At 51.9% G+C, this 24,500-nt stretch overlaps 1 protein-coding gene across 2 annotated transcripts in view; it reads left to right on the top strand.

Moving 5' to 3' along the window:
* INPP5D (inositol polyphosphate-5-phosphatase D) overlaps positions 1-7,899 on the top strand; it is a 112,829-nt gene extending 104,930 nt beyond the window's left edge. For both annotated transcript variants that reach the window (XM_028105157.1, XM_028105156.2), the window contains exons 25-27: positions 1,053-1,319; positions 5,293-5,905; positions 6,751-7,899. In XM_028105157.1, coding sequence (XP_027960958.1) covers positions 1,053-1,319; positions 5,293-5,905; positions 6,751-6,753 — 883 coding nt within the window. In that variant the 3' untranslated portion in view covers positions 6,754-7,899. The remainder of the gene's footprint in view (positions 1-1,052; positions 1,320-5,292; positions 5,906-6,750) is intronic.
* Positions 7,900-24,500: the final 16,601 nt, after the last annotated feature.

Genomic DNA, 24,500 nt, shown 5'->3' with positions numbered 1-24,500 from the left:
CTCTTGGCAGAGCCTGGACTGGGAATAATGCAGACATTAAAGTCTCTATGACTAGGGGACAGCAGTCCCCAATAGCAGGGTCACCTTGGCTCACTGATGCGCTCCCAAGTCCCAGAATCAAGCCAGGTGGCAGGGTCACAGTCTCCGTGCCAGCTCGCCTGCTGAGGGGGCAGAGTGGTGCCAGTTGGCCAAAGCGAAATCCCAAATGCTGCTCGAGAGCCCAGCTTCCTCCCCTCCTTAGGGTCCTCAGACCACCTGTCTGGCCAGACCTCGCCCTCACGCCTGCCCCCCCCCCTCGCACCCAACTCCTGTTGCCTCTGCCAGGGCCAGGCCATCCCCTCCACAGTGTTGAGTTAACCGTCCCAACACTCGAGGTTCTAGCCTTGACTTCTGTGACCTCCCACTCACCTTTCCAAGTGCCTGCACGGCCGTCTCCAGTTGGATGCCTCTCACAGACGTGCAAGCCGACACATCCCGGATGGAGGCCTTCCTTCCTTACTCAGCCCGGCCTCCCCAGCCTCTTATCCATCCTCCCTGCTTGCTCACAGGCCTTCAGACTCTCATGAAGCAGTTCAAGTCCCTCCTAACGGGGCCTTTGCCCGTTCTCACCCCTGTCTCCCCTCCCTTCCTTATCTGCCTCCTCAGGTAGGCCTTCTCTGGCCACCTTGTGCCCCGTGGGTCCCAGCCCTCCTGCTGGTCTGTCTCTGCCTCCTTTGTTACTCTCTAGACTTCAGCACTGTGTGAGCACCGTGTTTCTTAGTCACTGTGCTTGCTTCGTTTTCTCTCCTGTCTGATGTGGGTCCTCTGAGAACAGAGACGGGGCCGCCTCATTCACGCCCACATTCCCTTCTGGCCCAAGGCCTAGGGCTTACTAGGCACCCAGTAACTATTTTGCTGTATGAATCAATCAATCAATCCATTGTCCAAAAAGTGAAGGAGCAGCAGAGGGCCTGGGGGGCCCCAGGGGACCTCAGAGGACACTGTCCTCATGTGGTGCTGACCTGGGGGGAAGGGAGCCCTGGGGTGTGACTTGGGGTGTCTCTCCCCTCCAGGGTCCCTCCATGTGGTAGCTCCAGCATCACGGAAGTCATCAACCCCAACTACATGGGGGTGGTGCCCTTTGGGCACATGATGCAGTCCCTGTCCCCAGACCAGCAGCCCACAGCCTGGAGCTATGACCAGCCGCTCAAGGACTCCTCCCTGGGGCCTGGAAGGGGAGAGAGTCCCCCAACACCGCCCTCCCAGCCACCCGTATCCCCGAAGAAGTTTTCATCCTCGATAGCAACGCGGGGCCCCTGCCCCAGGACGCAGGAGTCAAGGTGAGTGTCCTCTTCATCAAGCCCTCTCCCTCCTCTGGGTTTCCACCACCAGGGAACCCGACCCTAGAATAGAAGCTACATGAGGGTAGTAGGGTTGTGTGTCCACTGTGACCGTCGACTCCTCCTCAGGGCCTGGAACACAGCAGGCACTCGAGAAATGTCTATGGAATCTCCACGTCCTACCCTATCGGTATAAGTTTGAAAGACTTTTTAACAAATAGAAGATTTTTGGGGCACCTTTGTGGCTCAGTCGTTAAGCGTCTGCCTTTGGCTCAGGTTATGATTCCAGGGTCCTGGGATCCAGCCCTGCATCTGGCTCCCTGCTCCGCGGGGAGCCTGCTTCTCCCTCTCCCACTCGCCCTGCTTGTGTTCCCTCTCTCGCTGTGTCTCTGTCAAAATAAATAAATAAAATCTTAAAAATAAAATAAAATAAAAATTAGAAGATTTTAAAGATACTGCCCCCCCCAAAACAGCTTCCCGTGAAAACTACATTTATTGGAAAATACGTTTCTATAACTAGCGAACCTTCATGCGATCTCTCAAGGAACACGTGGGGATTCCCTCCTTCCCCAGCTCTGAGTTCCGCTGCCTTTTCAGCCAAGAGGTTCCTGTTGCCGTCCACAGCCTTTCTGTTCCTCCTTGGGAGGCCAGTCAGAAGACGCAGCAGCCACGGGGGAGTGCGAAGGGCAGGAGAGCAGGTGGCCTGCAGGAGGAGGGGTTTGGCCGAGAAACTTGGGGAAAGGCCAGGAGCCCAGAGAAAGCCGACCTGCATCTAGAACCGGTCAGGGCAGCGCGGGCCAGGGGGACGGAGCCGGGAGGGGCCCAGGCCGGGCAGCCAAAGCCACAGCCGCTTCTCACGGGGTGCCGCGTCCCAAGTGAACCCATCCGTGGGCACTTTGTGGGAAGGCCACATAGGGAGCCCTGTGAATTTTCCAGTAAGCACAGCGTGACCGGGAAGTTAAAAGTGCAGATCCCAATGAACAGCGATTGGACATGTAGCAAATATCACGAGCATCATCTTTCCTTGGTGGCTGTCTTTGGAATGACTGCAGGGGGGCTGCTCTGGACCTCGCTTCCCATCTGTGAGGTCACTGTGTTCCTCAGTGCTGGTGTCCGTCTTGTCGGAGGGGCCAGGGAAGGGAGCACTGTCAAATGTCATTCTTTTTTTTTTTTTTAGATGTTTTAATTTATTTGAGAGCGAGAGAGAGTGAGCAGGGCGAGGGTCAGAGGGAGAAAAGGGCTCCCGGCTGAGTAGGGAGCCCGATGCGGGGCTCGATTCCAGGACCTCGGGATCATGACCTGAGCCGAAGGCGGACGCTGAATGACTGAGCCCCCCAGGCGTCATTCTCATCTCATGCCACCTTTGACCTCTGCACGCCTGGCCTGGCTGGAGTTTCCTGTGGACTGAGGGGCCCCGACGAGTGAAGGGGAGGGGGAGGTGTAGGGCAGGGTCGATGACAAGGCCTGCCCGAGCTTCCACCCTGTCTGTCTCGGTGCCTCTAGCTTTCAGAGTTTGTCGATAATGGTTTTGTACTCCGGTCACTCCATAGGAAGCTCAGGAGAAGGGGGAACAGCCTCTGTTTCCTCCCGTGGAAAGATGAGGACAAAAACCACCGTACGGAGGGTGCTGAGGTGCCTCTTGGGCAGCCCTGGGCAGTGGAGCTGTAAACAACCTCAAAGAACAAGGCGATTCTTGAAGTGAAATGTTTTTAACTTCCCAAAGTCAGCGTATCTCTGTGCTGACCAACTTGCACATAGCACATGGCGTGGACCTGAGTGGAACTGTGTCCCCTCTAGTTCCACAGGTGGCAGCCTCAGAGCGGGGACATTCGTAGGCAAGAGGCCCCCAGGGTGAGATTCGAAGCTGTAGAAAGGAAGACTGGAATCTGAGAAGGGAGGTTATTTTACCAGAGGAATTAACTCCGTGCCCTGGATATTGCTGCACTCATTCCACGACCATGGCCTCCTACGGGACTTGGTTTCTTGCTGCCTGTGGTCAGGGACTTTTTAAATTTTGCGTGGTTTTCCCTGGTCTTCCCCACCCCCACCAAGACTTCCCCTCTCTAGGAGTGACAGAATTTCCCTCTCGGACAGAAGAGACAACTTGCTTCCATCTCCCTGCTCTTTTCCCAGAAAAGGAGCTTTAGAATCACCAAAGGGCTTGCACCCAGGGGCCTCTTCCTGGCGCTGCCCCAAATCCTCCTGGTCTCGGTCACAGGGCTGCCAGGAATCAGGCCATGCATTTTTCTTTCCTACTTCTGACTCTTCATCAGAAACTTCTGGTCAATGCCGCTTGGACCTACTTGCACCTTCCTTCCTGCACTAATTCATAGCAAAGATCTTTGAGGATCCAGACAGGGGTGCAGAGGGTGGCCTGAGGTGGAGGGGCAGCTTTCCAAAGTCTTTGTTCAAGGCCCCAACATTTCTGGTTATACAGCTGCTTCTAGGTCTTTCCAAAGAATAATGAGCAAAAAAGGGAGTCTACAGTCAAGCCCCCTTTGGCATGTCCCTGAGGCTCGCCTCCCCTGAGCCCACGCCTATTCCCTAAAGAGTATTAGCCTCGGCCGGTCGGCAACTTTGGAAGAGTGTTTCAGCGCACATTCCATCAGTAAGAGGCGTCACAACCTGAACACTTCAGTGGGTTCCAAGGGACCTGCTTCCCTTTTTTTCTGCAGAAAGCAGAAGCCAGAACACTTCCCCAGGAGATTGTGCTGTTGGCCAGAAAGTAAAACGTGTTCCCATTCCTGGTTATAATGCGCTCAGGAGGAAATCACCTCGCATCCGAGCAGCAGTAATTCAGGAACCACAAAAATAAAAGTCAGGTCTCATCTCCTCTGAGTTGCAGTGTGAAGTCCCTGCGCTGCCCAGCGTCAGGCCTGTTGGCTCACCACTGGCTTCTCTCCCTGGCGCACATCTCTCCAGGCTCCCTCGGATTTTCAGCATGACCACCATTTTTTTCTTTCCCACTCCGAGTGAGGACCTGAAGGAAAGCACGCTCACCAGGAGCTCTCCGGGGAGAGGACTGTGTGAAGAATACCGTGTGAATTGGGAGCATGGGGCCCCTGAGCACAGACTTTTGTCTGGTTCGTGGCCCCCTCCTGTGCCTGCGACAGCATCTCACACACATAGGGGGGGCTCCTTGGGCTGGGGCCCTCAGAGAGCACAGATGGTCACTGAGGGGGTCTGGTCCCCTGCAGGCTTCTGTTCTCCTGACAGTCAGGATAGAATTTGCTAGAGACAATATAGAGGCTGCGGATTCCTTCGAGGGGAGTCCAGGAGAGGAGGTCTTTTGGGTAGCTGTGAGGGGCAGGGGCTGTGGAGGGCAGGCTTCTCTGACAAGGACTGAAGAGGTGGTTTTGGTACTGGGCGTGCCATGTAAGTGAGCTCCTTCTTCCCTTCCTCCTACGAATCCTTCAGCGAAGATCCCCTTGCTCACTAGTGCTCCGGTGTGAACAGTTTTTAGGGTGCAAACGGTCAAGGCAAGGAGTGGGCTTACCCGCGAGATCATCATTTGAGCCACACAGTACTTGCTCCTCCCATCCTCTATTTTTGTTTAGTTGAAGTGAAATTCCCATAACAAAATTGAAGGAAATCTTTTATATGAAACAACAGGAAAATCACTATTAGATGCTTCCCCCCCCCTTTTTAAATTTAAATACTAGTTAGTTAACAGATAGTGTAATATTGGTTTCAGGAGTTGTATTTAGTGATTCATCACTTACCTATAACACCCGGTGCTCAACACAACAGGTACCCTCCTTGATACTCACCACCCTTCTAGCCCATCTCCCTGCTCCAAAATTAGCCATTTTAAAGTGAAGAGTTAGGTGGCACTCGGTACAATCACAAAGTTCGGCAACCCCCACCTCCATCCGGCTCCGCACGTTCTGATCACCCCAAAAGAAAACCCCCTCGGGATTAAGCAGCCGTTCGTCAAATGTGCTTCTCTGTGTCTCCTCTCTGCCACCCTCAGGCCCTGCGACTTGGGCAAGAACTCCGCAGAGCCTTCCCCTCAAGAGGACGTGCAGCTGACCAAGCCCGAGATGTTTGAGAACCCGCTTTATGGGTCCGTGAGTTCTTTCCCTAAGCTGCTTCCCAGGAAAGAGCAGGAATCGCCCAAGATGCTGAGGAAGGAGCCCCTGCCCGGCCCGGACCCAGGAATCTTGTCGCCCAGCATCCTGCTCCCCAAAGCTCAGGAGGCCGAGGGCACCAAGGGGACAGGCAAGCCGGCGCCCACGCCCTTCCTCAGCCCCACGCCCCGGCTCCGCTCCTTCACCTGCTCGTCCTCCGCCGAGGGCCGGCCGGCGGGCGGCGACAAGAGCCAGGCGAAGGCCAAGGCCGCCGCCAGCCTCCAAGCCCAGGTGCCCGCCAAGAGGCCCGTCAAGCCCTCCAGGTCGGAACTGAGCCAGCAGGCCCCGCCCCCGCCCCCGCCCCCTGCGGCGCAGCGGCCGCCCCTCCCGGTCAAGAGCCCCGCCGTCCTGCACCTGCAGCACTCCAAGAGCCGGGACTACCGCGAGAACGCAGAGCTGCCCCACCACGGCAAGCACCGGGCGGAGGACGCGCCGCTCGGCCGGGCGGCCATGCAGGTGCGCTGGCGCCCCTGCTGCCCCCCGGCGGGGGGGGGGGGGGGGGGTACGCGCGCATGCGCGTAGCAGCCCGCTCGCCCCGGGGCTTGCACTGGGCGCGTGCGTGCGCGTGATACGACAGCCGGGTCCCGCTCAGATCCCAGGATTTGAACCCACGCCTGTCTGTCCCCGAGGGCCCTGCACCTACGCTGAAAGAGTTAAATGAGGCGCTGGGGATAAACTCTGAGCCCGCCTGTGTCTGCCCTGTGGGAACTCCGGGCTCCATAAATAAAAAGAGCCCAGAGCGTTTACATTGCGTTATCATCATCATCAGTGTTAGTACTTAAAATTTTCCCGGTATTTTAGAGACTTCAGACACACTGTTCCCTTCCTTCCTACAAAATAGATTTCTTTTTGAGCAAAACTAATAGTGCTTAAGAACTGCCTCTGGAGCCAGACTGTCTTGGGCTTGAATCCAGGCTCTCCCGCCTCCTGGCTCTGTGCCTTGAGCCTTAGTTTACTCGTCTGTAAAAAGGGGACTATTAATGGAATCTGCCTCATAGGTTTATAGGGAGGACGAAATTTTATTATATATCGTTACTATGTTATAACCTACATATAAACTATATGTTTTACATTGCATATTTTATTTCTCCCATATGCTGTAATTACCACATACGCATATGACGTGTGTGCATATATATTGGAATATATGGTAAGTACTTAGATCAGCGTGTTGGCTCTCTTCACCACCGTGTTGAAGGAAGCCTGATCTAGCCCACGGCGTGTAGGGACGTTGGCACCTTTAGTTAGATCTGGCCTCGTGGAGAATTCAGCACTGACGGTCTTCTGTTCTTGTCCCACAGTAAGGCCCCCGGTGAGCTGCCAGCAAGACAGGAGCCCAGAGGAGCAGCGTGAAGCCACTCGGACCTTCTCCCAGGACCCCCTGCTGGTTCCTCCTACCTAGCTTCCTGTGCAGGGCTTCCTATTTTTCAGGAGAGCGCCTAGCTTCTGTGTGGTCAGCAGAGTGCCCTGACTGCAAAACTTGGCACCAAGTGCCAAGGGTGGAAGAGAAAGTGTACCTGGGCCCCCAGCTTGATCTTGGTACTTGGGACCCATGAGCCTCGTTCCGGTCATCATTTTGAAGAAAGGAGCTAAAGTGCTGATTTGCAGGTGGAGATAGAAAATAATAATAATAATATTAATAATAATAATTGCTACATGTATGGAGCACTCACCACGTGCCAGGTACTGTGCTAAGTGCTTTACAAACATGAGTTAAGTCTTCTTCAGCTGACCAAAACCACATTTCCAGACGCCCAGTTCGGAACATGTGTGTCCTGAGCGGTTTGGACAAAGCATTAAAAATTAAGGCCAGTGCCTTCCTGGAGTGAGACAGGGCTTGGGCTTTAGGGAGCTGAAGAGTGAGTGGTTCACTTAGGGTACAACAAACCTGGCTTTGTCTAGCTTCAGTGATACCAGCTGCTTCAGCTAAAGCCCCAGGTTGCAGCAGAGCTGGCCCAGAGAGGGGATCGCTCTCTGTCTTCTCAGTTCTTTAGTCAGAAGGAGAAGGAAAATCAGCTCCTACTCCCGGGGAGAGATCCAACTTCAACTCATGCTAGAGGTGCCCGGGCTCCCCTCGAGGTGGGCAGCCATCACCAGGCCGCGGTTGGAGCCGAACCCCCCCGACACTTATCTCATTGTGCTCATAGAAAAGTCTCTGCTGTCACTCCTGAAAGCCAAGCTCCCCTGCCTGGCTGCCAGGGAGGTGAGCCTCTCAATTCCGGCTCTCAGAACAGTGCAGGCATTTTTCTCCAAACTCCGTGGCTTTTGGCCCTGCTTCCTTGGTTACTAGGAGAGTAGATTGGCGATGTCTTTTCTTGTGTTGCTTTTTGACGTACAGAATTAGCATAGAAAACCAAATCCAGAAGTGTGAGTGCAGGAGAATGGGTACGCACCCCACGTCCCCGTGTGTGTCTGTCTGCGTGACCAATAAATTGTGCCTTTCTCACTCAGCTCCCAGCTGTGTGGCAGTTTTTTCCTGACATTCAGCCACAGACGATGCTTCTAGGCTGCATCGTTTGGGGCTGCAAAGCTGCAGGAGGAGAGGAGAGGTTGTTGAGGTTCGTGGTGGTGGCGGGCCGACTAGTCCCCTGACTAGAGGGGCCTTCGTAGAACCGGTTAGAAGTTGGCATAGACCAGGAACAGCAGTAAATGGCTACACAGCTTCGTGGACTCCAGGCACCGTGTGGTCCCCCAACTTCCGCCGATGTCATCACCCCCCCACACACACACGCCACCATCACCACCTGCTGTCCTGCAGCCCCACGTTCCTCCTGCCTTTTCTAAGTGTTCATTGCTAAGCTCCAGAGACAATAAACACATGTAAACAACACCCACGTTGTGGGCCTCCAGCTCCCGGCACTCGGGAGCCACACATACCGCCCATGGGCCTGGGAGCAGCCCGCATCTGGAAGACCAGTGTGGGGGCTGCTTGGCCCCACTTCCAGGGCACTTTGGCCCAGGCTGCTGTTCCCACCCAGCTCGGCGACTCAGCCTCCGCTCCGCTTCGCAGACACCAAGCCTGCACTGTGGGCAGAGCTTGAGGGAGTGGTGTGCTTAGCGGCCACGGGGCAAACTATTCACTGCCCTGCAGCGGTGGCTCGTGGACATGCAGGGGTGAGGCTGAAAGTCCACTGTGACCACAGCTCCTCACCGCACTCAGGCGGGCCCCCCTCACCCTGCAGGCGCACTTCCTGCTCCTCACACAGAAACACCCGAGTCCCCAGGTGCCAGCCTTCTGACTCGCTAGGCCAAGGGCCGGGGGGGAAGGACAGCTGGAAATACCCAGACATCCTCTTGGGCAACGCCCCCCCCCCCCGCCCCATAGCCATCACCCCATGGCTGAAGACCTGGGCACGATACCCGGGGCTCCTGGGGAACCCACTGGCTGCCAGGATGGGGTGGCCTCCTGGGAGCTGCCTGTAACAGCCCACTCACAGGAAGAGTGTAGAGCTGACGCTAACACCCCCCACCCAGAACGGACATCCAGACCCTCCCCACCATTTCTAAGGGTTCCCAGGAGAACTGAGTTGAGGACCAGCACTGTGAGGTGCACCTTGGGCTGCCGATCATCTTTTGCTCTGAGTTCTAGTGGCCAGAGCAAGTACAGTGCCCCTCGTGGGTTTCCTCCAAGCCCGACCGCAGGCTGTGTGAGCACCAACCAGGCTGTCAGTTGATGGGTAACAGCCCCACAGGGATGTCTGGAACCGGAAACTGAAGTGTAAGAGCCTTGTCCTCTCGGCTGCTCAGCCCCACACCCCCCTTCCTCCCTCGAGTTCCCTGACCCCCTTCCCCTGGGCTCCGGCCTGCCACTACTCTTGGGGCGAGCTCTCTCCGCCGCGTCTGCCGTGCTCGCAATCCTGCCCCCTCCTGCGGGAGGGTGACATGGGGACCCAGAAACCCCTACCTCTTTATCACTTGGGTAATTTTCCCTGCTTTGCGTCACCTAGCCTTCCCCAGGCTCCCTAAGCGAGAAGGCCGATTGATTAACACGCTTCCTACAAAAGTGCCCCCTGCCCCGAAGATGAATTCCGTCGCCTTCTGAGATGGCAGAAGCTGCTGCAGCCCTTTTTTTCTAAGTAAATTTTTCCCCCTTTGCATGGTTACATGAACGCTGGTTGAATGCAGCAGATTTGATGCTGCTGGGATGTAATCATGGTGGATGTTCCCTAAGGGCGGGTCACCCCCGGCAGCTCCACCCCCAGCGCGGGCGGCGGGGGCCGGGTGCACCTGCTGTGGCTGCTCCATCCCATTCCCCCAGGGAGGAGGTCAGCCCTGCCGCTCCTCCTTTTTCCTGGGTTTCCGGTTTTCTCCCCGTGCCATTTGTTTCCCCACCTTGATAGGAGGGAACTTAGTGAGTCATTCAGAAAAGCTCTCTCCCACAGCTACCTTCCCTAACCCCAGCCTACAGGTTCTCATCTTCGCCTGTCCTCAAAATAGCTCCTTTCTCCCTGCAAACTAATTTCCATGGAGATCCAGCCATCTGAAGGCCTCGAAGCTTTCTGCAAGGCAGCAAAGAGCAGCTCCCAGCCGGCACTCCAGTGGAAAGAGACCTTTATAATGCAAATGCCTGGTCTCACCCCCACAGACGCCCCCACCCACCGCCCAAGAAGGACATCTCCCACCCAAAAAGGTCCCATTTTGGGAAATCCACGCTGTTCCAGAACAGCGCTGGCAGGTTGTTTCCTGTTCTTCTCTGAGTAGGTGGCTGGTCTGCGCTGACCGCCTCTCTCAGGTCACTGCAGACCAGGCCCTGGGTGTGCCCAGCTCCGTCCTTCCCTCAGCCACATCGGTGGTGATGGCATGTGCCGGGCCTTGGGGGCCAGCATGCTTATGAAGGCAGACGTCAAGGGGGAGGGGTGGCCTGTCCTGGGCTATGGGGTCAGATGGAATGGAGTTTAAATGTCTCTCATTTCCTAAAAGCATAATCTCATGCTGGGCACTTAGCTTTGCTGAACCTCGGTCTCCTTGTCTCTAAAATGGGGAGAAGGACACCTTCTGCGTGGTGGGATGGTTGAGCAGATTCGTGAGCTCAGCTCGCACAGACTCAGGGCCTGGTCCCGTGCGGGCTTCCCCGAACATCGGCAGGAGCCTCTCCCTCTCTCCGGGAGGCCAGACAGTGGGGGAGGGCCCTGGGGAGACCACCCTGAGAAAGCTCGAGGGAAAAGGCCCAGGCTGGGATGAGGGAAGGTGCTGAGGTGGGCCTTCTGGGACCGTAGGAATGTCCTGGAAGGTGGTGGGTAAAGAGCTCCCCAGCTGTGGGCATGAGAATGATTGAACAAGGCCCAGGAACGAGGGGCAGGTGGGGGGTGGGAAAGCCTTGCCAACAGGGGCCTGGCCGTAGCCAGCTGGGCTAGATGAAGCCAAAGATGTGATAGCTGAGGCCAGGGGGGCCGGTGGGGTCTGGAGGGAGGGGGCACTAGTGGAGGCTGGGGGGAATTAGTTGAGGCCAGCGATCTAGCTGGATGGATTGAGCTACACGGACCAGAGCTGCTCAGACTGCCTAAGCCAGTGGAGCAGGACTCAAGGACAAGAGGAAGTCCTTGTGCCGGCCGCCGGCCATAGCTCCCAGGGCAGCGCTGGCCAGCCCCCCCCCCCCGCCCCTTCCGTCTGGGATCTGTCGGCAGTCCCGGTCACCACAGAGCAGCCTGGGCCCCACAGCAGGTCTGGATCGCCCTGTCCAACCTAAGACTCAGCTCCAGCACTTCTGCTTCTTCCCCCGTTGGCTGCTTCCTCCTTCCCTAACCAAGGAAAATGACTCACAGCCCCTGCTTCCTTCTGCAGGCCCGGCGGGGGGGGGGACTGAAGCAGACAGTGACACGCTGCTGCTGCTGCTCATGTTTTCAGGCAGGTCAAGAATACAGTAGGGCAAGTGAGGTGCCTGGGAGCAAAAGGTAAGGGGCATTCGCTCTCCGGAGCCCACCTGAACTTGCACCACCTTGAATGTAGCCCCCCCCCAAGGCCTCCCTTGCCTCTCCTGGGCCCCAGCCTGCAGAGCAGGTGGCGCAGGGAGCGGGCGGGGGGCGGGGGGGCTGTAGGTTGTGAGCACTGCCACTAGATGCCAGGAGGAGTGACAGTCAGCCATGCTCCCAACTGTAGTGCTGGCAGGGACCCTGGGAAGGAGAGGGAAGGGGTAGGTAGCGGGGCAGGCAGGAGAGGCCGTCTTGGAATTCTGTGGAGTCATGTTTTAGTACATGAGATGTCAATAGAATTTTCCTGTCTAGTTTTGAGCATATCCCCAGACAGGGTTTGTCTTGCTTCAGTTATTTTAAAATAGTATTCAGTATGGGTAGTAGCTAAGAGCCCAGACTCTGGAGCCACAGTGCCGAGACGGGCCCAAAATGGGCCAGGCTGTGAGGCCCCCTGAAGAATAAGGCAATACTCCCAGCTTCGAGAAGAGGCATACACGTGGGCTAACGGCTGTCTTGCCGTCAGGTAAGAGGTGCGTGAACCTCAGGACCATGCGATGAATCTCCTTCAGGAGTTAGCTGGGGAAACCTTTTATGACAGCATTTAGAAAGGCCATAACCATGGCGGTGAGGATCTTGGGCTCTGGGGTCAGACCGCTTGGGTTTAGCCCCCAGTCCCCCCCAGCTGAACCACCATATGACCTTGGCTAAGCACTTCACCTGGCATTGCCTCCGTTTCCCCATCTGTAAAAAGAGGAGAATAATGGCATGAGCCTCAGGGGGTGTTTGTGAGGACTGAAAGACCCACAGGGGACACATAACCTTGGCTATGTGCACGCCCTCGACAAATGTCAGCAGCAGCCAAGGTGAGGATCTGACAAAAACACATAGTTCATGTTTCCATTTCAACCTCCCCTTCTCCCGGGTGACTCCTCCATGCCCGGGTTCCGGGGCCGGGTCCTGGCTCCAGATCTGACAGCCTGCACGGCTTCGGCCTGGTCGCTCCCGCGGGCCACACCTGTGACAGCCGGGGAATTAGTTGAGGCCTAATCTCTCCCGCTGCAGGAGAGCAGTGTGGCCCGTGCCCGTCAGGAGCGGCGTGGGGCCCGCACCGCCGCTCCAGCGCCCGGGGCCTGCGAGGCTCCATCCACAGCAGCCCCTCTCGTTCGCTCCCCCGGTCCTCCTCCGCTCTTTCCACTCCCCTTCGGCCACGGATGGCGCAGACAAAGCAAGATCAGCCCTGGCCCAAGCAAGCCCCCGCTTGCAGGTTACCTCCTGGGGGAATCTAACCCAGAAAGAACCGGAAAGAAACACAAAGGCTGCTCACCGGAAGGCAGTTTCTCAGCCTTGACGCTATTGACATTTGGGGCCGAGTCATTCTCTGTTGTGGGGCCATCCTGTGCGTTGTAGGATGGTTAGCAGCATCCCTGGCCTCTGCCCACCAGATGCCAGGGCTCCCCGCCCCCCAACACCACCAAAGGCCCCCCGGGGGGGGAGGGGGAGGGGTGAAATCATCCCCGGAAGTGAAAAACTGCCATCCCACGCTTCCCCTAGAGAAAGAGGCTCTCCCCACAAATCTGTCAAAATATCGCCCAGGCCAGTCAGGCTCCTTCCGTTTCAAGGGACAAAGAGGTGGGGGTCACCTCAGGGGATGGGGTCTGTCACCAAGTGCTTGGCAAGTAAGGAAGTTTCACAGCTGTGCCTTGGGGGAATGGGAAGAGTAGCCCCTCAGCAGTCGGGTACAAGCCCCACGTGAGCCCAGGTTCAGCCCTGGGGCCCCATGAGATGCCAGCCACCACGCTCACCACCCCGCTGCTTCTTGTCTCTACTTGGTCCACAGTCCCAGCCCCTCGCTCAGTATGCCCTACATTTAAAGCTTCCGGGGAGCTCAATTTGGGGTCAGCTAATCTCCACCTGTCTTATTAGTTTGGGTTCCCCAGAAACAGGCTCTGGGACAAAGGCGGGAATTGAGAAGAGAAGGAAGCCAATAAAGGATGCTCTAAGAGTAGGTAGCCCCTGGGGCCAACCGGGGCTTAAACTATCTCCAAAGAGGTGAGAGCTGGGCGCTTACACACCAGCTCGCACGAGCCACGGTGAAGGGCGGCCTCTGGGGTGTGTTAAATTCCTCAGCTCTTCTGGCCCATCAGCAAAGACAACTCCATTGGCGAGAGGGAGCATGACATGGTGGGGGGGGGGGGGGCCACCAACGTGCCCACTCCACCAGCCCGTAGGGTCAGCACCACCGGGCAAAGTGCCCGAACCCAGCCAGCCCAGTGGCCACTGGTCTCTCCTGTTTCTGCTCTGTGCTTTGGGGCTGACATTCCTGGGTGCTCAGAGAGACATCTCTGAAGAGATACTTAGTGTAAGTATGTCCCAAATAACATAATGAGAGACGGAAGATACAGGCAGTGGTCAGACCATATATAGCAGTAGAACCCTGACCCACAGCCTGCCAGGAACCCAGGCCCTCATGCGTAGTAACCGGCCCAGGAAGGCAGCCTGCTGTCTTTTTCTGACCGTCCGGGCAGCCAGACGACAACCTCCGTAACAGCTGGCCCCAAAGAGCTGGGACTTGACTAACGATTGGCAGCTTCCCTAATTTTTGTCCCTGCTTCCAACTTAAGACCAACCAGAGAGAGTCCAATACGTCCTCCCGCCCAGTCACACAGACATCCCACTTTTAGGCAGCCCTCCTCCGGCTTCCCCAGGCCCCAGGCTCCCATCAGGGCACACCCCGAAGCCTCCCCGATCCCCCCGCCAAGCTCCCCCACTCCTCTGCCTGCCTCTGAGGCTCTGCTATAAAGCAAATGACAGTTATCACAAGCTCTGAATAGATAACCCTGCCTTTTCTCATTCACTCTGTCCTCACTTGTGTCTACACTAAGTCTGTCTCAAATAATTTACGCTAAAAATGTACGGGTTTTTAAAATCTGATATTAAAATTTAACAGGGTGTCTTGAATTTTTTCTGGCAACGGTAAAGCTGTTCCATCTATCCAGGGACCCGGGTCAAGACTCCATCCCCCGGAGCTGGAGAACTACCGTGCTCCCACAGCTGGAAGGAGGCATCTCAAATCCCTACGGTACAAGCCTGTAACAAGCAAAGAGCAGTAACAACAAATAACACTTACAGACTGGACTGTAAGTTCCGGTTTCCCATCAAAGAGAACCAAATCAAAGTTAAGGGAGTGCTTGTTTTAGGGTAAAAGTTTTAAGCACAGACGAAAATTTAAAGAAGTGGGACGTCTGGGTGGTTCAGTCGGTTAAGCGTCTGCCTTCGGCTCAGGTCATGATCCCAGGGTCCTGGGATCGAGCCCCACATCGGGCTCCCTGCTCAGCGGGGAGCCTGCTTCTCCCTCTCCCTCTGCCTGCCGCTCCCCCTGCTTGTGTTCTCTCTCTCTCTCTCAAATAAATAAATAAATCTTTAAAAAAATTAGAGAAGTAAGTATACCCTGTCGAAGTTATATTTCGCTCTTAAGGTATCTAAAGCTAGCTGCCCGTTAGCTGGATTACCTTGGCCAAGCTATTCAGCACCTCAGGAGGGACAGAATTTGCAATGTTAGTTTACCCACACCACCTGCCCCCAAAACAAGCTGACTAACCCGAACAGTCCCACTTCTCAGGGGAACGGAATAGAATTCTGAGAACCCACAGTTTATGGCTTAGATTACCAGGATACGTCATTCACAATGTTCAGGACCCTTTTCAAAATTACTTTACGTAAAGGAATCTGCAAAATGTGACCCATCTCAAAAGAAAAGATAAGCAGCAGAGGTCAATCCCATTCCACATGTTAGAATTAGCAAAGACGTTAAAGCAGCGAGGAAACGACACCCCAGGACCTTAAGAAAAATACTCCTGAAGTGTAGATATAGTTAGAGATATGTCATATCTCTAAAGTATATATTTATTACATATACCTGCAGAATATATATACACTTTAGGATATAAATATCTTTATATGTATATCTACCTATCTTTATATAGTATCTTGACAAAGTATATATATATATAATATATATATTTAGGAGTATTATATGTCTCTATCTCTATCTATCACCTATAATCTCAGCAGAGAAATAGACATTTTAAAAAGTCAAGCCCAGAATTCTAGTCCTGGTCAAAAGATCCTTCAAATATTAAGGTGAAATAAAGACATTTTCAGATAAAAGAAAACTTCATTCTAAGATCTCCTACAAAAAAAAAAAATGCTAAGGGAATTTCTTGAGGCTGATGGGTTATCACAATAGGTAGGAACTCAGATCTTTAGGAGGGAATGAAAAGCATTGAAAGGGATAAATATGTGGATAAATAGAAAAGACCCTTCTGTTCTCTTAATTTCTTTAAAATATGACTGTGTAAAGCAATAATCATAACAGTCTATTGTAGTGGTTGTAATGGATGTAGAGGAAAGACTTATGACCACAAATCATAAAGGAGAGAAGAGGGTAGGAAACCGCTACGTAATTGCAAATTTGAGACATTTTACTTGAAGTGGGACAAAACTAACCCTAAATAGCCTGTGAGGTGTTAAAGAAGTGTATTTTCATCTCTAGAGTAACCACCAAAGAAGGGGATTCTTGGGGAGCTTCTTCCAGTGGCCTCCAGTCCCACCTCCATATTTCCTATGTATTTCTTGTCTTTTGACCCTTTTCTGTCCCATGCCGGGCCCTGCCCTGATTCTTTCGCTCCACCAAACAGCACCAAGGGAAGTCCCCATGTAAGACCGGCTTCGGGGAAAATGTGGGGCAGTGAGTGAGTGCTCCAGCACAGAATGTCACGGCCAACAACTTACAAATAACTAGTAAACATGTTTGTTCTTAAAATTCTTCAGTTACCTAGCCAATTTTTCTCTGATCGACTTTCTCTGGGACCCCCGCCCCCCCCCCCCGTCCTCCACACTTGCCCTCACTCTCCATGATCTCCTCACTTCGTCCTACTGGACAATGTGGTCCTGCATCTCCTTCGAAGCCCATCCTGGCCAGGCCTTGGGGGTCAGCTCCCAATACCATGATCCTCCGAAATGTTCTGCTACAAAAAGATAGTTTTCTCTCTGAAAAATTCCACTACTAGCTTTTAAACCCATTTTCCCTCCTTCCTACATATAGATAACACCGTGGAGACGTTTCCTGCCTCCCTTCTCTAGTAAACTGAGCAAATGAGCTCCAACGCAAATTTGCATCTTCCACTCATCCAGGTCTGAGCCAAACAAGTGCCTTAGAAGCATCAAAACCCACCCTTAATGGCTATTGTTACTGAAGTATACCCCCTGGGATCCCACTCCCCATCTGGCTTATTTGTTTCATCCAAAATGTAAATTTCTGAAGCATCTCCTACGTGCTAGGCACCCAGGTCTTGTCATGGTACATATACAACTCTCCCTAAGAAGGGTTTTTCAGAAAGCTCCTTAGAGGATAAAAAAAATATTCTAGTTGGTATTTCTCTGTACCATCTCCTTGTCACTGGTAAACACAGGGCCACCTGAAGGCCAGCTTAATCCACGCAAGTCTAACCATAAAAGCTTTGTGCCAGGGGTGCCTGGGTGGTGCAGTCAGTTAAGCATCCGACTCATGATTTCGGCTCAGGTACTGATCTCAGCGTCGTGAGATCGAGCCCCTCGTGGGGTTACGTGCTCAGTGTGGAGTCTGCTTAAAACTGTCTCTCCCTCTGCCCCTCACCAGCCCTGCAAATCAATCAATCTTTTTTTAAAAACCCAAAAAACAAAATAAAACAGAAAACCTTTGTGCCAGCCATCTTTTGCTGCATAACAAACCACCCCAAAACTTAGTGGCTTTAAACAACAATACTCATTTTGCTCACAGATCGGCAATTGAGGGAGAGCTTGTTGGAAACAGCTTGTCCCGGCTTCCACCACCATAACTGGGTGAGCTTGAAGACTGGTGGCTGGGGGCTGGGACCATTGCAGTATCATTCATTCACAAGCCTGGTGGCTGATGCTGGCTATCAGCTGGGACCTCCGTGGTGGCAGGAACACCTATGGTCCAGCCTCTGGAGTCCTGCAGAATCACTGTGCTGCGTTCCGTTCTCAGTAAGCCCACGTTCCAGGAGAAGAGAATTAGACTCCACCTTTTGTGTTTTTTTGTTTTGTTTTTTGTGTTTTTTTTTTTAAATAAAGATTTTATTTTTTTATTTGACCCAGAGAGAAAGAGGAAGAGAGCAAGCACAAGCACGGGGAGCAGCAGGCAGGGGAGAAGCAGGCTTCCCGCCGAGCAGGGAGCCCGATGCGGGGCTCCATCCCAGGACCCTGGGATCATGACCTGAGCCAAAGGCAGACGCCCAACCAACCGAGCCACCCAGGCGCCCCTAGACTCCACCTTTTGATGGGGAAGTGTTCAAGAACTCACAGGCATGTTTTAAAACCCCATGGCCTTGAAGAGAAATGTTGCTCATAATTGAGCCTCATAATCCACAAGAAGCTTCCTCAACATCCTCCTTGCCAGTTTTCTCCAAAGATCAGGGCATCCTGCTGCTTATCTCTCCCTCCCCTCCTCCCTCCCCCTTCTCCCTCCCCCTCTTCCCTTCCCCTCCACCCTCCCCCTTCCTCCACCCAGACAGATGTCCAGTCTTCCTCACCCTGCTCTCTTGGTTCTGGCACCTGCAGTCCCTTTTACATCGAGTTACACTTAGACGCTCATGTGTTCCCTTCCCCTGTGCTCCATTTCTGTCAGTTTCCTCAATGGAACCAACAAAGTCTTCCCATCCCGGGAAGGTGGGGGCGGGGCGGTTGTCCCTCTTTAATATTTCTCATGCTGACCCCTGAACTGCGTGGGTCCGCTTAAACGTGGATTTTCTTTTTCTAAATACAGTAGAGTACCAAAAACGTATTTCCTTTTTCTTACGATTTTTAGTATCATTTTCTTTTCTCTAGCTGACTTCACTGCAAGAAAGTATGTAATACATGTAACGTGCAAAATAGGTGTTAATCGATTGTTTATGTAAGACTTCTGCTCAACAGTTTGGGGGGAGCCAAAAGTTACCCGTGGTTTTTCTTTTTCAAGATTTTATTTATTTATTTATTTGAGAGAGAGAGAGAGAGAGAGAGAGAGAACAAGAGGGGAGGAGGGGCAGAGGGAGGGGCAGAAGCAGGCTCCCCTCTGAGCAGGGAGCCCAATGCGGGACTCGACCCCAGGACCCTGAGATCATGACCTGAGCCGGAGGCAGACACTGAACTGAGCCACCCAGTACCCCTACCTGTGGACTTTTGACTGCGTGAGGCGGTTTGGCGCCTCCAACCCCTGTGTCGTTCAAGGGTTAGCTGTCTATATGTGTGTGTGTGTATACATATATATATAAACACATTTATATATTTGAAAATAAACCCAAGAGTTCACACAGTAATTATATTTGCAAGTTGAGCCAGTATTCCGGATAGACTAGACATCTTTGTACACACACAACCCATGAATGTAAATAAATGCACCTGAACGTATAGGGAAAGGGCACACCCAAGGGAGACCTTAATGAAGACCCTGTTTCCAGAGGCGCAGGCAGAGTGGAGAGAACCCGCAAAGGATGTTGAGACACCTAGGGACCAGTGACAGCAAGAAGCCACCACCTCCCTGAGCTCACTTGTTATCCAAGGCAGTGAGAGTTGGAGCCAGAAAGAGGGGCCCCTGCTAGACACTGCGGCCATAAAAGGAACCAGGAACAGCAGAGAAGGGCAGGGCTTAAAGGCACCTCCTCCTCCCTTGTCTCCTCGTTCCTTCCCCACTAGTTCTCCCATTGCCCAAACCAAGCAGAGGCCAGAGGGCAAGGGAGGCCCTTGGCCCAGGAGGCAGCAATGTCCATAGGGGTCAGCTTCCAGACACGGGACACACTGAGAAGGGCAGAGAACCAAGGGGTAGGAGAGTGGGCAAAGCAGCAAAATCAATACAATTTGTTACAAAAATGAATAAGATCACTTTTTGACGGTAACTCTTTCACACTATACATACATCGTGAGTAAAAGATGGGGGGGCCACATAAGCAAACAATTAAGAAAAATAGACATTGACAGTCATGGGCTGACAGCCACTCTTAATTACATGAGCTAATGGAGTGGGATTCCTGGCATGACTTACTCCAAAGTAATTTATATTTGGCTTGGAAAGCAGAATGGTTTTTATAACAGATTTTTCTAATTATGTTTTGCTTATGTTAATATGAGGATTTGATTCCTCAAGTAAATACCACCTGATCACAAAGCAGGATGGCTCAAAAGCACACTGAGCGCCAAGTGGAAGACAGGCTGGGATTTCACAATTCGCTGCAAACGATGCAAAAGTAAATGGAAGGTTTTGCTTTGGTTTCCTGGGGGCTGCGCTCTCCAGCTGGTGTGTAGAGGCATGAAGGGCAGCTCCTGTATCTCATGCTTCCTCTGGATTCATCAAAAATAATAGCACTCAAACGGCTATGGATAAGGATCTCCTGTAGAAGCTTCGAGAATGCATATTCATATGCCTGCCGGAGCACCGAGTTCCCTTGGTCGGGTTGGTTACTGGGAATCGGAATTTCAGCAAACATTCCAGATCAACATGATGCCCGTGGTCAAGACATCAGATCTGTGGAAACGCTGTTCAAAGTGCGGGACGTGTTCATGCATAAAGGAAGCAAAGTGGCTTAACAAAGCGGGGAATGATTTGGGGTCAGAGCTGGGTTCAAATCTCAACTTTGCTGTTAGTTAGTTGAGGCCAGTTTCCTTCTCCATCATTTGCAAGAAGGGAAATAAATATACATAAGGGTACGCTTGTAAATAATAAATGAAAAGTGAAGATCATGACTGATTCATAATGGCGCTCACTGTTTGTACCCAGAAGCTTCTTGATTGAGCCTTTCTCAAGAAAATTGGGTTTTGGGAGTCCTAGCTTAGAAGACCCAGGAACACAGTACCCATGAGGTGTGCCGAGTCGGATGCCCAGCTCTGGGTCCTTGTGCTCACTGAGCACTGCCCCTGAGAGTGTAGATTTCATACGTTCCATGGTTTTCAGGGCTCTCTCCCTCCTTGTTTCCACCCAGGAAATTATTATTCATCCTGCAGCATATGGACAACAGGTTTTTACCCATTCTCTCTTGCTGCTGGCATTATACCATCCAACAATATGGTGTTAACAAAAAATATTAAAACTAGCCATGTTAAATTTTTGGTTCTGGTTCATAATGTAACACAATGAAAGGGAAAATCTTTCGCACAGTCCCAGTGGTGCAGAAACATTTAGAAAAGATTCTAAATATAGACTCCCAGATGACAGAGGGGTTGTTTTATGTCATTCTGTGATTTCCTTTTCACAGCATGTTCTATGTGCTGGCATAAAAAATTTTAATGAAGTCAGAATGCTAAATTTAAGTGAACTTTTGCTCTCGTTCATTGCAAAATACAGCTCGTCGCCATTTAATTGGCTGTGCATCTTGGCATCAGACCGGTAAGCAGCAAAACAAAAATCAGACCTCATAATGCAACAATCTTGATTACGCCCTGATTCTATTTTTTTTAAAGATTTTCTTTATTTATTTGTCAGAGAGAGAGAGAGAGACAGAGCACAAGCAGGGGGAGTGGCAGGCAGAGGGAGAAGCAGGCTTCCCGCTGAGCAGGGAGCCCGATGTGGGACTCGATCCCAGGACCCTGGGATCATGACCTGAGCCGAAGGCAGACGCTTAACTGACTGAGCCACCCAGGCGTCCCTACGCCCTGATTCTAACTACCACTGTGGGTCTTTCCTAATCTTTTATATAATTGACCTTCAGTGAATACGTGCAAAAAGTGTTTTCAGTTGTTCCTCTTAAATCACCCTAACTGGACATGAGTATGTGACAATATATGACTTGAGGAATAATTTACATAATCTAATTACTAATCCTTGTTGATATGTGATAAGCTCCAATTATTTTTTGGTCAATAAATAGCCTATGAATACTGCTTATTATGGGGAATAAATTTATACTGCAAGCTGTTCTAAGCAAGCCATTCAAAATGTTCACTTATAACTTAGGTATGAATTCTACAGTAACCTGTTAGTGACTATACAATCCGAAGTAGCTCTACTAGAACTGTGCTTCTCAAACTTAGGGGTACAGAGGGATGCCTGGGTGGCTCAGTTGATTAAGTGTCATGATCCCAGGGTCCTGGGATCAAGTCCCACATCGGGCCCCTTGCTCAGCGGGGAGCCTGCTACTCCCCCTGCTTGTGTGTGCTCTCTCCCTCTGACAAATAAATAAATAAAATCTTTAAAAAAAAAAAAACCTAAGGGTACAAAAAGATCACCCGAGGAAACCCCTTCAAAATGCAGGCCCTGGGGCCAACCACAGAGAATCTGATTCAGTACCCTCTAGGGCAAGGGAGAGATGAAAACAGAAACATGCATTTCAAAATCAACATCCCAGGTGATACTGATGTAGCTAGTTGAGGACCTGCCTGTTTTCCTGGAGGACCTGCCCATTCCCTCAGCTATGGGCAGACTCCCAACCTTGGCATCCTCCCCTGGCTGGAGGCAGGTATGTGTCTAGGATTAAGGAAAGTTCTTTCAGCTCTTGAACTTCTCTTGGCCTGACCCCATGACAGTCTAATCACAACCTGGGTAAGTTCATGAAAATCCAGCAGGTTACTTATCTCAAGGATTGCTCAGACAGGTTAATCCTAGATGCCTTCAGGGCCAAATAAAAATGCAGTGCTATATGTGTTCACTACTCCATAGAGTGAATCTTACCCATATTTTATAGAGAAAGAAACTGAGGTTCAAGGGAAGTCAGGGCACTTGGCAAAGCTCACAGAAGACAGGTAGAAAACCGAGTCTCTGAGCCGTGTCTTCAGTCTTCAAACGCTTTCTTTCCAGCTCCTTGTCAGGCGGTTGTATTGCCAGGATCTGTGGAGGTGGGTTAAGCTTTTTACATAAGAAATAAACTAATTACCTCTCGGAATTAATTTTCTATGCGAGAGGAGATTTCTCTGCACTCACAGAACAACAGCTACACAGGAAATGATTAAAATTCTAAGAAAACTTTTCCTCCGTCTCTATCTTCAGACCTTTTACAATGCTTCCATCTTTTGGTTAGGTGTGAAAATAGAAAAGCAAGTTGAGTCCTGGGTTACCTCTGATTTTCAAGCCCTCTATCAAGGGCCAACAATCCCCTGGCTTGGCTCCCTGGAGCTGGGCAGAGTCGTTGCAGGAACTGTTTCCCAACGGATCAGAAGAGTGATCCTCACAAACCTAACCCTAGAATTTCCTTTTGACTTTTGCAGTTTGGATGGTTTTGTAATTTTGATGGCCTGCTCAGGCTGTCATAAGAAAATACCATACCGTTCAGTTTCCGGTGAGAGCCCACTTCCTGGTTCGCAGAGAGCCGTTTTCTGGGTATCTTCACATGCACAGCAGAGAGAGGGAAAGAGGTGTCTCTCCTCTTCCTCTTTTTATAAGGCCGACATTCCTATCGGATTAGGGCCCCACACGGATGACCTCATTTAATTTTGTCTCCTAAAAGCCCTTCTCCACTTACAGCCACTTAATCCCTTGGGGGTTAGGCATTCAACACATGAATTTTGAGGGGGACACAATTCAGTTGATAGGAGATGGAGTCAGTAATTTTCCAGGAAAGCAACTTTGGAAGGAGGCAAGTGGGCAGTTTTCCTAACTGAAGACAGAAAGTTCTGTGCGAGAAGGTACCCTCCTGACCCTTTCGTGGAGAAAGGGATGGTATATCAGGAAGTCAACGTGTAGGGTTACCGGCCCTTAGGCAGGGCACGAGAAATACTATCGCTCTGAATCTGGTTCCATAGTGTCTCAGGCAGAGTTGTAAGCCAATATGTCTGTATTTGTACATTTCCTGGGGAGGTTTGCTTTAGCCACCATGGCTTCCCTGCTGGTTTTCAGACATATCAGGCAAGTTCTGGCCTTAGGGCTGCCTTAGGCTGGGTTTCCTAGAAGCAGAGCCTGAGACTGGGATTCTCGTGCAAGGGATTTATTGAGGAAATACTCCAAGCATCAGGAGAGGTGTTGAGGGAATCAGGATAGGTCAGAGGAAGATGTTAGGCAACTGCAGTTTTAGAAGAAGTCTAGCCTAAGCCTGTCCCATGGGGAGCTTGGGAAGGAATGTACGTTGCATCACGGAGATTGTCCTGCTCGAGGTTAGGGCACTGGGCACCTATGCTCTTTGTCAGTGATTGACCACCTCCCAGGCATCTCTAAGAAGGGAGGTTGGCCTAGGGTCCAGAGAAGGGGACATGTGTGAACCTTTAGGAGCCAACACCCGCTACAACAGGGGGCTCGGTGCACTGGCTGCTCCAGAGCATTGGGTGGGCTCCGACTGGACCCGCTACAGAGCCCGCTCTAGCTGAGCCCTCTGCCCGAACGCTCTCCCCCACAAATGACCTCTTAGCTAACTCTCACCTCCTTCCGGTCTTTGCTAAAATCTCACCTTCTCAGTGAGGTCCATCCCAGCCACCCTATCGATGTGCAAACTGCACCCAAACCCCCTCACCATCACCCTTACTCTGGTCCACTTTTTTGTTTCATCCATAGCTCTCATCGCCCACACACATACATAATTTGCTTCTTTAGTATGCTCAGTCTTTTTGGCTTGTCTCTCCCCATTAGAATGGAAACTCTTTAAGGATAGAAAATACTCTGAGCCGTGTGGCTAGCCTCAGCACCTAGAATAACGCCTGGCATATGTTAGGCATTTAATAAATGCTTGCTGAATTAATTGAGCCTCAAAGGGGTCCTGACACAAAGAAGAGAGGAGGTCGAGAGCCTAAAGAAACAGATGATATCCAAGGGTTCTAGCCAATCCTTTAGGCATGTAGGCCCTATACCTCTACAACCCTATACCCACTGGGTCCTACAGGAGGGGTACCCCTACCTCCAGGAATACATGGATGATACCATTTTGGGATCCAAATGAATGTAAAGTCGCCATTACAATGTGCTCTGTGTCCCACCCAACATAGCTGCTGTGCTGGAGGACTTAAACTTCTACTTGCCCTTCTGAAATAACTTGGTCTTTACTCTCCCTCAGGAGTCTCAACTTCGGAAAACTGTGCCCCATCCCCCCATGATTATACCTTACTTAGCAGAACTTCTCATTCAAAGATACATTCTGCATCATAAACAGGAAATGAGGCATTGTCACAGCTTCCTGGGAGGATGCTTTCTAATG

The sequence above is a fragment of the Eumetopias jubatus genome, unplaced genomic scaffold (assembly GCF_037043125.1).
Source record: "Eumetopias jubatus isolate StellerSeaLion01/CBP00866 unplaced genomic scaffold, mEumJub1_p1.0 scaffold_3, whole genome shotgun sequence".
NCBI classification, from domain to species: Eukaryota; Metazoa; Chordata; class Mammalia; order Carnivora; family Otariidae; genus Eumetopias; species Eumetopias jubatus.
The sequence above is the reverse complement of the archived record's forward strand: the minus strand, read 5'-3'. Positions and strand labels throughout refer to the sequence as shown.